Raw genomic sequence first — 14,956 nt, 5'->3', positions numbered from 1 at the left:
GCGTTTCCTTTCCCTGTCGTGTCAACTGCCATTTAATAGCAGGTGAGATAGTTCAGCTTTTGGGAGAAGGAAACCCAAAGTTGCTGGGAAGGCCGAGAAATCCACCATTAATTTAACAAACATCAGGAGCAGATCTAGTGCATGGATTTTCCTCATGATTTTAAACCCACGGTCACAGAAGTAGACGCAGGGGCAGATTAAACTCTAGAGCCTGGTCCGGAGGAAGGGTTTGCAGCTCAGGCTGCACAGGTGCTGTTGCACGGGGTCCTGTCCGGTGGGGTCGGTCGGTGGCTCAGCAGTGGTCTGTGCACGCAGCAGCAGCCGTGAGCTTCACGCCGGGCTTCAGGGACGTAGCTGGAGGGACCACCGAGTGCTCAGTTGCAAATTGCATAACCAAATGCATTTCTTGGCATCGGGCGGTGGTACTTGCCCGCAGAGGGCTGTGCTGGGATTGTTCATCTTAGTGTCTGAGACTGGATTCAGCCTTGTGGCAGGGCAGACGTGTTTTTATTCTGTTGCAGAAGAGTGATGTGTTGAGTTGCTCTACTTGGAGTGTTTCGGCCCGGAAACATGTTTTGGCACTTTCTGTTGGGCGCGGGTGGCGCGCGGTTTGAATGATCTCAGGGAGCCTCATCGGAGGGGGGGCAGTGCTGAATGCCATGGCAAGGAGCTGATAACGAAAATGGGGTTGGGACAACAGTCTGGTAGGAGGCAGTGCTCAAAAATGGGAATATTTTGCTGGAGGCAGCATTCAGCTCCACTGGAGAGGTGTCAGGGGTCTCTTCAGCAGACCCTGCTGTGCGCATCTTCTCCTCACGGTGCAAGTAAACCAGCTGGATCATACCTCATCCAAAACGTGCATGGGAATGGATGCGGTGAGACAGCAGAGGGACCTAGTCGGTGGTTGGATTATTTTTACATTTTTTGTCACAAAATAGGGGGTAGCGCCAGGGGGAGGCTTTCGTCCTGCGGGAAATTTGTGGTGAAGCAGGAGTAATTCTGGCAGCGTGGAGAATGCTGCTGGTCAGGCAGCTGAGTTACTGGTGAGCCTGGTGAGGGAGGGAGGAGAGATGGAGGCTTCCTGGTCCCCAGTGAGGCCTTTTGACATCCTCCTGGCAGGAGGTTTTACACCAGGGTGTAGCGTCTGAGAAATTTGGGAAGGAGGAGAGGGGAAAACAAAACAATGCAGTTGTGGCAGAGGAAGAAGTCAATTTTTATGGAGCCTCAACTCTGTGGGGGAAGGCTCAGCAGATCTGGCCTGTGGAGGACCGAGGAGCAGGAAGGGGCAAGTACCGAGGCATTTTAATTCTGGGTCTCCTCCCCTTTTCTTTCTCACTTTTATTTTCATTTTTTCAGTTACCTTACTTCCTTTGGAGGAATAAAGGACCCTGCTGGTCTTCTGAATCTATCTTGGCTATGCCCTACCCTCAAGCTAGCAAACTTTAGGATGGAAAATAAATACTTTTATGCAATAGTGATAAAAAGGATCAACAGCTTGTTTTGTTGCAGACTTTCACCCAGTGAGGGGATGGCTAATGTAGCAGCTTTGCAGTACATCGGAGCCAGGAAATGAAACCAGGACTGAAGTGCAAATGACCAAAGTATTTTATCTAAAATGCTTTCAGCTCTCCTAATTTTGGGTGCTGCTCCTGTAACAAGGGGATTTTTTTTAAGATGGGTCTGTCTGTCTTGTTAACATATGGTCCTTCAGTCTGTCTCGGTCTGGACCAGTTGTTTATCATGAGCAACTAATTCTGATCACAGTAAAAGAGCTGCTTTTTCCTTCACTATGTGAAAATGAGTGTTTGTAAATTAAAGCCTAGGAAAGGATAAGCTAGGGCCTAGGCATACACAGGTAGGATCTCTGCTGAGGAGTAACAGACGATCTGGTTATCTGTCAGCACCAGTTGCTGTACAAAATACTTTTGTCCACTCAGAATATGTGTAGTAAGTGAAAGGAAAGAAGCAAAGCCAAGAATTTTCTTTTTTCTTTTTTTTTTTAAATAGTGGCCTATGTGTGAGCAGCATGGGCTGCATGTGTCTCTGGAGGAATTTGGCCTCTCCAAGAGTGCTTTTGAAGTGCTGACTTGATTTATGTGGGCTGTCGAGGAGGGTGTAGGGAGTCTCAGGTATCACCCAGGTCTTAAGCTTGGGGAGGGAAATCCTGAAATCACTGCCTAGAGAGGCTGGTTCTCGTGAAGCAGAGAAGGGGCCCCATGTCCCTGGGAGGTGTCGCTGGAAGCCAGCTTAGGTCGTATTCAGATGTTTGGTGTACCGTTTCCAGGGAACGTCCAGGAGTGAGGTGCCTGAACCCCACTGATGTTCCATGGTGTTCCTTTGGATGCACCAGCCTTCATCTCCACTTGGTGAACGGGAAGATTCATTGAACAGGAATGAGCAGGGGAGCTGCAACTCCCCCGCTAGCAGCACCCAGTGCAACGCAGACGTTTTGGGTTGGGTGAGGCGGCACCATCCCGAGGACTGGTGCCGGATGAGTTTTCGGGTGAGAGCTGGGCAGGTGCACAACCAAACCAAGCGTCTGCCTGCACTGTCTGGAAGTGACTTGGTAGGGGAGAGGCCTGGGGTCTGCAGGGAGGTTTTACCATTCCTGTTTTAGCAGAGCCTGTGGTACCATGCAGTTCCTTGGTCTGCAGGCACAGATGAGTGCTTTTAGAGGTGTAATGTGTAGCATCGTGGTTTTACCAATGCTTATTTCATACAGCTAGATGGAAATCTCCGTCTGATGAATGCTGTCTACACCCTTACCAAGAGCTTTTTCTAAAACAATTTTTATAAATTTTCTTGTTATAAGTATTTGTTAGGTGTTAAGTTCTGACTTCCTTATTATTTCGAGCAGAGCTGATAAGCTGCAGGTATTTTAGGAGAGCCCCAGGCATCTTGTTTTGCAGCGAAATACTGGGATGCTTCGCAGCAGTCTGGCAGAGAAGATCTCGTGGCTAAGTCTACGGGTTTCTTTTCCCCTTGCCAGAAGCAGAGCAGTAGCTGAATCGCTGAACTCTGTGGAGACCTGGAATGCCAGCACCTTTGAATGGGTGTGATCAGCTTGAAGGCCAGCAGTGCTTTTTTGAAGTCTAGTGCATAGTGAAGTTAGTGTTTTATCATTGCCGAAACCACAATTTACTTAACTTTCAGGCTGTACGCACCTGCAGACTTTACTGAACCCTGCTGCTGATGGTGCACCAGGGTGCTTCAGCAGCAGCAAGAGTAATTTCAAGGCTGCCAAGTGGAGAATTTCTGGTTAAAATGAAAGTTCTTCTGAGGTTTGTTTTGTATGTGGGTGATGATAATGGCGTTGTTTCCACCGGGAATGAGCGGAGGCATCCCTTGCTGCCTGCTTCTGGGAGAACACCGCAGCTGGAAGGAGATGCCTGCCTGCAGCAGAGAGGAGCAGGAGGCAGGGCGAGATGGGTCTTGGTGGAACAAGGAAAGCTGGAAGGATCACGGCATGTGGACTAGTGGGTGTGTGCAGATTGCAAAGCTTATCTCACTGCAAGAAACCAAGCAAATAAGTATTTGCCTGGGATACGGCTCTTCAAGATTACAGCAGCATGCGCTTCTCCTCCCTTCCTCTTGGGAGCTTAGCTGGGTTTGCAAGCTAAGGAAAAATCTACCAAAAGGAAAGAAAAAGGAAGGAGTCGAGGCAGAGGAGCAATAGGTCGTTCAGCCAGGATACTGTGGCAGTGGAGACTGAAAGGAATAAGGAGCCTCATTTATGTGGCACTGGAGTTAACATAATCTCTGACATTGCTATAAGGTACTTAAAATGTCACTGACGTGAGTTTGATGGCATTTTTGTACTTCACTGGCAGTGTGTACACGACTGTCTACAGCAAAATCGGGGGTCAAGAACAAAGCATGCAAAAATGATACAGAAAAATTTACCAGCTCTCTGGTTCTTTGGGCAGGGAGTACCTGTACATGTTTGCTACCATTGAGTCACCCAGTCACCCAGTGGTGAATGGGACCAAGCTACCAGGTTTTCCAAGCGCTCGATCTCACCCAGGCCTCCAGATCTCCTTGAAATCAGCTCTCTGGCAAGAGCAATTGCACAGTAGTGGTTAACAGCATAGCGAGACACACAATGTATCTAATTTAGAGTTTGACGTAGAAATTACTTGGTTAAGGTGAGCCACGGGGAGGTGGCATCAGGTTCTGGAGAAGGTCTGAAGTAAAACCTGAAGAACTGAGTATCACATTGGGTATGACAGGGCGAAGTCTTTTTCTCAGCGGACAGTCTTTGAAAAATGGGTGTCGAAGTGGAGGACTGGGTTCTGCTGTTATGAATAGGTGAGTTGGAAACGCAGAAACTGTACCTTCACAAGGGTCCTCCCCATCAGAGCGGGAAAAGAGGAACAAGGTAAGAGTTCCCCTGCCAGCTTTCCTCTTGCCCACTCTGATGGGGAGGACCCTCGTGAAGGTACAACTTCTGCCAAGAGGCATCAGGGTCTACTTCTGGACTAGCTGCGTGCGTGTCTGGGCAGATGGGAAGATGATACCAGAGGTATTTACGTGCAAAGGCGCTGGGGGTTCTTCAGCATAAATCCAGCCTCCTGTTAGGAGGGCGCAATAAACAAGTTATGTGTGATGGAGAAGAGTCAAGCTGATCATGGAAATGTGGCTTGCATGGAGTAAGTGGAAGGGGAGGACAGACTTACTCTTCCAAGTGCTGTTTCTGCATTAGCTATGTATGCAGACCCACACCACCAGAATCATCCTGCCGCTGCACTGCTTTTATCTGAGACCGGATTGAGATGGCGAGGAAATCTCACCACTGAAGTAGCAGACTGTCACATTTGGCCCTCCAAAATTAAGTGACGGTCTTAGAAAACCCGACCAGGAGCACGTGTAGGAAAGCTTGGCTGTCCTGGATGTTGCTAGAAGGGGGATGCTGCTGAAAAAAAGGGGGATGCTGCTGGAAAAACCCGCAACTGTGTTCCGGGTTTGTAGACAGATGATGTCTGGCATGTGGAAATAAATCATACCGACCAGTCCCAGAAAATGCTGCTCTTCAGCATGGTTTGCGTTGGAGTTTTAGCGAGTGGGATATAGTAAGTAACTGAGGTCCTTCTGGTAAAAGTGAAATAGCAACACTTAGAGGAAAAAATGTCTCTCTAAAGGCTTTGAGTCCAGTGGTAAATGGAAATGCACTTGTTGAACTTTGAGGGTGGGACAGACATTTCAGACTGAGCACCGGGTTCACTTTCATTTCTGACAGCCCTTGAGGTCTGCATCGGACCTGTGAGCCGAGGCTGTTCCCAGTGACAGCCCTCCTTCTGGTTTGCAGTGCCGAGATGGAGTACGGCGAGTGCTGGGAAGTGGCTTACAGGGCATGTTTTCGGTCCCAGTTCTGCCCCAAAGGTCCCTTTGTTCAGGCGCTCAGCTGCAGCGCGGGTGGCTGCTTGCCGCATGATGTGAAAGGGAACAGAGATTTCTTTGTTGTCCGGGGCCCGGCTGCCCTGCCGGCAGAAATTGAGCCGAAATCAGCAATTTCCATCCCTTTCCCTTTCCAAATCTGGCTACCATTCTGCCAGTGCGCTTGAGCGTGAATTTACTGGCGCTGCACATGTGCGGTACTTTGGGCTTGTCGTCCCAGTGGCAAAAGAGAAACCTTTCATTTCTCCTTAATAACGCCTTAATAATGTCATCTGATGTTAAAAGTTGTAATTTCAGAGGGGATATCTGCTCAGATCGGCACTTGCATAAGCGCTCGTTATGTGCAGCAAAGTAACGGAGTGCAGGAGTTGGGCATCTTGCTGAGCTGTGGCTACTTGGGATCCCTCTGCTTCGAGCTAAGGACAGAAGTTTTTGCTAAAAGCTGCTCTACGCCAAGAAAATTACCCAGAGCTGCTGACTAGTGTCAGCGGCATGTAGGGCTGGAGTGATGCTGCTGACATTTTAACTCTACACTCTGGCTAGCAGAAAGCACGCTCAGCACTGTTTCGGGAAATAGTCGTTGGAGCTGGCGCGGAGCAGGGCGCAGAGCCTGTTTTGCTGCGGGATGGGGTTGGATGTGGCCTGTGCTGCGCTGCTTTCCTTCAGGCTGGCTTCACATACGTGTTGCCGAGCTCAACGACTGGCTGCTGTCAGCAACAGATATCGCTTTTTACTTGCGTAGCCTAAGCCGAAAGAACAGGATCATTGTGGCAGCGGGAAGTGAATGGAAAAAAAAAAAAAGAAGTGGAAAGGAAAAATCAATTAAAAAATCACTTTTTCCCCCCCTTTCAGGCCAGGTATGCTGAGTCAGAGATGAAGGCTCAAGTATGTTGCTTAAAATACTTCAGAACATTATATTTGGAAGAAGCAAAGACTTATTTCTAGAATAATTCCAATTGCTACTGAGATTTAATTGGCTTTCAAGTAAGATTTAGCAGATACAAGTAAAAACATGAACTATACACAGATTTGCCATAATGCCATTTTTCAGTTGTCAGCCTTGCCACAGGACAGTTATAAATATTTATAGCATGGCTGGTTATTACATAGTTGGGTAATTTAGCACATTATAGTTTTTACAGGCAACATTGTCAATTTATTTTAAAGCCCCTTTCATTCTGTGACTTTATTTTCCGTGTTTTAAAGGCCTAAATATTGAAAGAAGTGGATAAAAGGGTTAAGCAGGGGTTGAAGTGGAGCATGTACTGAAAGCAGGGAGGAAGGATGTGGGGGTTGAGGGGCGGACGATGGAGGAAGGTTTGGGTACAGATGCAGGTGCGGGAGCTTGGGCAGCTCCTGCAGGATCCGGCCGAACTATCATCTGTCCCGTTGAGGAAACCACAGGGGCAGTGCCTACGCTCTGAAGCTTAAACGGGATGGACAGGAGACAGCAGAAGCAATTTCTGCCCTCCGTGGGATTTGCATTAGGGTATTTTATAGTGGCTTTAGATGCCTGCTGACATCTTTACCAAGTGCTGCGCCTGCACTCAGCTGCTGTGCCTTCTCCCTCCTGCTTCTTCTTGCTGCTCATCCATATTCAGTGTCACCCAGCTGCTTTCTGGAAAGAGGGAAATTGGAGCACGCTGGTGATTTTTTCTGGAGCAGCTGCTCATTGGCACAGAGAAGGGGAAAATGCAGCACTTGCAGTGCAATAAATACATTGGTTCTATGGAAAGCCTGGTGAATGTCGTGGAAAGAAGGCTTCGAGCAGCAAAAATTGGCAGGTTTTCCACTCTCAAAACTTTCTGCTCAGCATTGCTGTAGTAGGGAGGGAGTTTTGCAAGGTAGCCATTAGCTCTTGTGTCAGATGATTGCACAGCATCTCAGGCTGCCGCTGAACATGTGCATTCCTGGGAGGACACATCCATTTGAAAAGCCAAATGTTCTTATCTTTGTCTTGTCCTTTATTTCCTTTTTTTTTTCTTTTTTTTTTTAAAGCCTGCATGATTTATCTTTTGCTTTCTTAAAATCTTTCTTTCAATAAATGAGATAAATCCACTTGGTTCAAAGAGAACCAGCAAGTTTTGCTAACTTGGTGCCAGACTGCGTGCTGGGGTGGACCCGCAGCCAAGCTAGCATTTTAGTTCAGGTCAGATTTGGACAAAACAGAGCAACTAATTATTCTCTGCAGCCTTCTCTCCAGGTTTGTGTCAGTTTGGACTCTGGCTCTGAGTGCAGGGGGCTTGGAGCAGTGCTAGGATGGCTTTCAGCTTGCTGGTTGAATGCATGCAGGCAGCTGCAGCACAGAGAGCCAGGTCCGCTCCGAGAAAATGAAGTGTCTGCTTTTCAGCAGCCATGTGTGCGCGGCTGCAAAGGGCTCCTGAGCATTTTTATCCCTGTAGTGTGAAAACTGATGGCTGCAGCATCTGCTGCAGGAAGAAACTGTTAACCAACCTGGGAGTGCCAGCGTGGTGCTGCCGGAGTTGGGAGTTACTTTTCAGTGCTGTCGTAAGTATGTTGGGCTTCTTCCTAACTTTCACCAGACCTTTCCAATTACTCAAGAGCTTGCGGTGCCCCCAAAGAAGTGAAGTTTTGTTAACCACGGCATGACTAAGGATCTCCAGCAAGATAATGCTTGGGTAGATCTGTGTTTATTTGCTTAAACACAGATTAAAGTTGCTCATTTGGAGTAGTTAAAGGGTGATGCTGCTTTAAAACCAGTCTGGCACAATCTCAGGGTAATGCCTGAAGTACATACACAGGCTTGATGTGTCATTTTCCTTGGACAAGGACTTTCTCTCCCCGGCCACTACTAGTGGTTGCCACTACTAGTGGTTGCCACTACTAGTGGTTTTGGGCAGCCTCACTGCGTTTCTGCCTGCATATATAAAGGTTGCAGGGAAGGATGGGAGAATGAAGGAGATGTTGCTGTAGCCAGACACAGCTGTTCTTGTTCTTGTGCAGTTTACTTTTTTGCAAAAGGCTTTCACCATGGAGGTTCGATGGCCATCGTGACCACTGTTAACGGCATCTCTCAGGGCGGGTGACGCTGATGTCACCTACATCTCGTGGCTTCAATGAACCGCCTGGTCCTCAGCTGCCAAGCCACCATGCTGAATTACAGGTGTGGTTGCCCAGCCAGTGACCCCAGCTGTCCCGCCAGGTCCTGCTCCTCACCTCTGTCTCCTTCTCTCTCTTCCAGGCACCTGCGTGAAGTGCAGCAAGGGCGTGTACGGAGCAAACCAGGCTTGCCAGGCCATGGGCAACCTCTACCACGACAGCTGCTTCACCTGCGGAGCCTGCAGTGAGTACCTCCTGCCGCCTGCCACCGGTGCAGGGCCCTGGGGCAAACTCTTCAGGCTTAGCATTTTTCTGGTGTAAAGAGGGAAAAGAAGGAGGTGGTTATTGAATTATCTGTCAGCTGGAGTCTGCCACAGCTGTATGTCTTGGTGGCTGTTTGTTTTTGAACGGATTCTTGCAAGGCATGTAGAAAAGATATTTTGGATTGTGCCGGCCATCTGCCTTCTGGTATGGGGGACGGTTGTTTTCATTCCTCTGCCTCTCAGTTACAGCCACATTTTCTTACTTACAAGAGTATTTTTTTCAAAGTGGCAGTGAATATGCCTTAGCTAGCATGTAGAGGGTTTTTTATTGGTCAGCTGAGACTTTACAGCCTTTCTGGCCTTTCAGTCTGCGGACCCCAGGGAGAGTCACCGGGTCGGCACCGTGCCGAGGATGCAGGCAGGGCACGAGCATCGGCAGTGGGCTCCATGAGTGCCAGAGACACCTTTTCAGATGGAGCTGCTGCACGGTTGGTCCGGTGACGGTGCTTTCACTGCATGCGTTAGTTTTACGTGCTAAAATGATTTTGCCCTTCTGAGGGACCTCTGGTCAAAGCATCTAAGTGCATGAATGACCCAGGTTACACATCTTGCTTGTTCTTTCTCTGGAGAAATGGAGAGATGCCCCAAGATGAGGGGCATGTCTCTGCCAGCTTGCTTTCTGGTCATGGCAGGGAGGGAGCTGGTTATTGTGCCGGAGGTATCAGGCTGAGAGCAGCAATGATGAGCCCTCTGAAATCTGCCCAGGAAGCAGGGTAAATAGTTCAGCTGGCCCTGCTGAGCTCCCTGCTGCTTGTCAGACCCACATCTGAAGCTTGCTAGCACATACAGCATGCTGCAACATGTGGATCCTCCTAAGTGGCTTTTTGAGGAGGTCCGTGATGGAGCTGGGGTGAGGAACAGGCCACGTGATTTCAAATCGTGGCTGTGTTTGTAAGACAGTGGTTTTTCTATTTTGTTGTGTTTAACTCCAGGGCTAGTAGAGTATTTTTAGAAATGGAGCTGTATATGTGGTGGCAGAAAAAATAGTAATAATCCTTCCAGTGCTTTTGTATATATGAGTTTGGTTTTCCCAGATGAGTCTTAGGGTTTTTCTCCTGTGTTGTATTTAGAGTTGTAAACTCATCAGGACTGCATGTGTTTTATTTGGAGCTGTAAAGTGGTAATAAATATAGAAAGATGTGTATGCTTTTTAATAATAGCTGAACCTTGAACTCTGCTCATTTCCCAGCTGTCCAACACCAGCTGCTTGCCTCACCTATGTTTTCAGTAGAGCACTTCACCATCATCTGACCGAAGACAGAAAAATGGCAAAGAAAAAGTGGTGTTTGCACATGGTGGCAGTTTCCTAAAGGCTCAGAAGTCAGCAGCTCACTCTTTTGTCTTCTCTTATAAATTAATTCGAACTCTTCTCCCACAGAGAGGATTCCTGGCTGCAGCCGGGGCTTTGCTTCAGGGAGCTCTTACCGTCCATGGCTGGGCAGCCTCTGAACTGCCCTTGCACACAAAGCTCCTGTTAAAAATAATCCAGCAGCAGGTTCGAGCTGTCTTAAATTTCTAAAATTACTACTGTGCAACTGGTGCTTTAGAAAGAAACACTTTCAATCCCCCTTTTAGAATGGATTTTACCACCTTTATTTGGAGACGAGTGCTAGAAAAGTATTTGCAGTTGCAGAGGTATCAGCGGTTACTTTCGTTTATCTTTGTTTGTGTTTGGTTAAAAAATAGCTTAATCAGGTTTCTGATGAGGTGGGTTGGTGAAGGCTCAAAGAGTAGCTATTTGCTGCTTATTCTAAAAGGCAACCCTTTCCAAAGATTTCCAATGCAAGATGAAAAGGTGTGGGTGTCAGATGAGACTTACAAAGATGGAAAGAGGCTAAGTTTAGCAAAGTAAAGCCCATTTTCTCTCTTACCCAGGCTGTAACTGAGAAGTGTGCTGAGGAGATGTGCTGGGGCAAAGGGTTTCAAATGGAAAGTAAAAAAAAAAAAAAAAAAAAAAAGGCTTGTAAAACACTGTATTTCCATACGAGATAAAAAAGGGGAACGCAAGTCACGGGAGTATAAGTGAGAGCCTAATTCGGCTTGTTACGCGTGGGAGAGTAGTCACTCCTGAAAGCTCAAGTCCTTCCATTGGGGCAGCAGCTGTACTAAGACAGAAGCTGGACTCAGCGGCAGCCGGCAGGACGGCGTGGATGGATGGAGGGGCTGGTGGTGTGGGATTCCCAGCACTCGAAGGAGAGCGGCCCGCGCAGTAGTGGCATTTCCCTCACACAGCACGTGCCTCTACAAGTAGCAAGACTGGTGAGAAACCCTCCAGCACACGGGGGTGGTTTCCTGCGCTGCCGCCCCTGCGGTCCACAGGGGCTTCGTGCACCAGTCGCTTGCTCCGGGGCTTTGCTACCCGGCTGCTTGTGCTGGTAAAGGCGTAGCTGGCTGACTTCACGAAGCCTCTTTGCGTCGCAGCTGCTTAACTGATGCCTGGGGTGGTACGTGCCATCCCACCCTGTGCTCGGGGAGGAAACGTACCCGAGGGGAATCCCCCCTTTCACAGACCGAGGTCATTTCCCTGACCCCCCCGGGTCATCCGCTCCTACGGGGATGAAGGGCACGCAGCCCTGTCGTTTGACCGGAGAGAGCGCGTTGCCCCTCTGCAGGCTTTCTGTCATCTGGGTCGCTGCAGTAAATAGGATGAAACCATTTTATCTGCCAGAAAAATACCTATTTGTCTGGACGGTGTTGTCTGTCTAGCTGGAAAGCACATCTTTGAGCAGTCTATGTGGAAACTCTGATTTCTAGCTAAAAAGTAGGTAGTGCTTTTAAGGTCAAGTGGAGTTCATCTTGAACACTATCCAGTACAAACTTGTCTTTGAGAAGTCAAGGTCGACCACAATTTCAATCCTAAAATTTCTGCTCTGGTGGAACGCTGAATATCTCCACTCCAATAAATAAAATACACAAAATTACCTATTAAGGTAAAGCATATTGTCCTCCAGATATTTATATCCGCTATCCTGCTGTTTTCATTTTAGTGAGGATTTCTAATTTTGCTCGTAGTTGGATTTGTGTCCAAACGTGCATTGGTTTCCCAGATACAGAAAACTGAGAGGGTCTAAGGGGGGCAGGGGGCTGGTACCTCATAGTGCCAAATTTCCTACACTCTCTGTTTCCTGGTACACATATGTTCAAGATAAATGATAGAGCAATTTGTTGAGCAGAGCTGCGCATACGTTACAGGGTTCAGTTGTCAGGAAAAAAAAAAGTACTGTTTTATCTGAGCCACTGGCATGTAAAGCAGAAAATTTGGCTTAGAGGTCAAAACAACAGATTTAGAATGATTACTTTGGCATAAATGTCTCATTTATCTTCTTGTTTGTTACAGGGCAGAGACACAAACAAGGCAGCTTTTTGCAGAGGGGGAGAGGAAAAAACTTCAGGCTCTTTCTGCAGGATTAGTAATAAATTATATTTGCTTTACAGGAGGGCCATGAAAGTAGGTTACAAAAAAAAAAAAAGTCCTCGAAACTCATACAGCTACTTCCTGCAAGCTCAAGGTGTCCGTTTCTGTCTTGAGGGTTTTTTTTTCTGGGGTTGGGTTTTTTTTCAGTTTCTTGTACAAACAGTTGTAGTTATCAAATGGTTTGTTACACATTAACCATTTAAGTTGAATCACTACTTTATACCTCCTCAGAACACAAAAAATGCAGGTGTTGATACTTATTATTTAGGTAGTAGGAAGACCTTATAAATGATACAGATTTAACTAGACAGTACCACCCTAACCTATTGTGTTTTAGTGTTTTCTCTAGGATTCAGCCAGGCTTATATCTGACTGCTGCAGGTTGCCTGGAAAACAGACCTTTTTAAGCTCTGCTAGCAGCATAATTTAGAGCATAAGGGCCTTGTACTTGAGCCTCTTGGTCCTCAGAGGAAATCTGAAAGCTAAAAAAGTGCAAGGGAAGCGTCAGAGATGACTGAAGGAAATCAGTAGGCGAGGAAGGAAGTCTGAAAGAAAGAACTGATTGCAAGATGGTTTGAAGGAGCATTAAATGTTGAACTACAGCAGAAGGGCCAAAACGAGGACCAAATTTTGGCCCCTTATTGCAAAGAGGTGGAAACCTTGCATGTTTGCCAGGTTACAGAATTCGATCTTTGACATGTCAACATTACTGCATTACTTTCTTTTTCTTTTTTCTTTTTTTTTTTTTTTTTATAAGCTCAGATTAATGTTGATGTCTGCATAAGGGTAACAGGCTGCTGTTCCAGTGGCAGAGTTTGAAATCACACGAGCTGGCTGTCTCTTGCCACCCTCTGGGTATATATATTTTTATTTAATATTTCACAATGTAGTTGTGTTTAGAGGTATCAAGGGTCATTTACTAAACGAGGTAGCTAAGCTATCGAAGCAGTATTGTCTGAGCATAGCCCTCTGCTTGGGCTAATTAGTCTTGCTGCAGTGCTTATAAAGCATGGCTACTTAGAGCAATGCAGCTCTTGGTGTCTTTGGGCTAATTATGTTGAATAAGCATGTCCTGTACTGGTATATAACCCCTGAAACAACAAGGCCATGGTTTTTATTGGCACCACTAAGTAACTCTACTAGTAGAAAGTCACCTTTTTCTGCAAGTGCAACTTAATCCCAGACAGCAGGACAGCCAGCCTTGCCAAGTGAATTTCCCCACGGCACATGTGTCTGTATGGTTATCTTCAGATGTAGAAACTGCCAGCTTTTCTAGTGGAGGCAGAATTTACTGCCTGTAATTGGATATAAACCCACTACACGGATTGACACGCGTGAGAAACATGCAGATCATCACAGTATTGCCAGTAATCCTTCCTCAGCATCCCTTTAATAAAATTATCATGCCAGAGTCCATGTAGTAAATAATATATATTTTTTTAGCAAAAGTAATGTCAGAAAAGATTCAGATGTACCTGGTTTTACAGTTTGGGAAACAGGGAAGGCATCAGTGTGTGTTTCTGCTCCAGCCCAAATTGCTGCTTTGTTCTTGCTGACTTTTTGTCTTCAGTCTCTCAGCTCGCTGGTGAGAAATCCCTGCTGTTTGGCACAAGAAGTGCTTGCCGTAGACGAGAAAAACCAGGGCAGCTTTCACTGTAGGATGACGGTACTTTTTCCTCTCCTGGCCAGATTTCAGGGCGGTAGTGCTTTGGGGTCTGAGCTGAAGGGGCTTTGGCATGGTCCAGGTGTCCTCAGTAGATATCCCTGCTGGAAAGCTGCAAGTGTTCAGCTCACACAACAGGGGATGCAGTCAGGGCTTTATCAATATGCTAGTGGTCTGAGTTGATTGCATGTGTTTTAGTGCTGGCTGAAAGTCTGAAATCATTAGGACAATGTGAGAAAAAAGGTTGAAACCTTTAATGGAATGTATTTCCAGTCTTTCTAGTCTTTTTATTTTATAATGTCATCTTCAAAGTACTGGGTTTTGTTAAGAACAGGCATAGGATTAATTGTGCTGTAAAGATTTTAGAGGGTTTCTTATAATGTTTTAAGGGTACCTGAGAGTAATTTTCTGAGTAGTGGCTTAGTAAGCACTGAGGCCTCTTCCATACCTAGAGAAATTTAAAAATTGCTCTCTCTTATAGTTTCGATGCAGAGTTACATTCACCGAGGACACAAAGATTGCCTCCCCCTCCTTCCTCCTCTAAGTCTCTGGGCATTTCGATGACCGTCGGTGGGTGATGGGGTGGGAGGCCAGCTCCGATGGCCGCCTGGTTTTGGTGCATTTTGGGCAACAGGGCAGCCATCCCTGGAGCAATGCAGAGAGCGGCTGGGCACTGGGTTGAAGACCAGTCCCTCAGCAGGGACTCCCAGGATCATAGCGCTGCTTTGTCCCAGGGTGACTTTATCTTACCTCTGAATTTTGAAGCTTCTAAGGGGTTTTCCCTAAAAAGAAAAAAAAATTGAATATCTTCTTGCAATGGTTTGCCATCAGCAAAGGAGAGGTGTTGCTCAGTTGTGTTGCCTACTGTAGTTTCACAATGTTTCCCTCTGAGGAGCCATTTCTGCCTTCGCCTGTGGTTGCTTTGCCGTTAGAGGTGGCTGACCTTTTCTTACATGTGCCAGAGCATGCTTTTGGCTTCCAGGCATCAGGTCTTTTTCTCAGAGGTTTTTGTTTTACCACCTCAAATGTTTGGTGAGAGTGCAGAGGGCATTTTTTGCAATTTTACAATACAGCTGGTACAGTTGAGAGACACGTCCTAGT

The 14,956-nt window shown here is 46.9% G+C and overlaps 1 protein-coding gene across 1 annotated transcript in view; it reads left to right on the top strand.

Moving 5' to 3' along the window:
- LIMD1 (LIM domain containing 1) overlaps positions 1 to 14,956 on the top strand; it is a 34,336-nt gene that overhangs the window by 2,098 nt on the left and 17,282 nt on the right. Inside the window, exon 2 of the mRNA XM_075055371.1 lies at positions 8,597 to 8,698. Coding sequence (XP_074911472.1) covers positions 8,597 to 8,698 — 102 coding nt within the window. The remainder of the gene's footprint in view (positions 1 to 8,596; positions 8,699 to 14,956) is intronic.

The sequence above is a fragment of the Buteo buteo genome, chromosome 2 (assembly GCF_964188355.1).
Source record: "Buteo buteo chromosome 2, bButBut1.hap1.1, whole genome shotgun sequence".
Classification (NCBI taxonomy): domain Eukaryota; kingdom Metazoa; phylum Chordata; class Aves; order Accipitriformes; family Accipitridae; genus Buteo; species Buteo buteo.
Note: the sequence above shows the minus strand (reverse complement) of the source record. Positions and strands in the feature narration are given on the sequence as shown.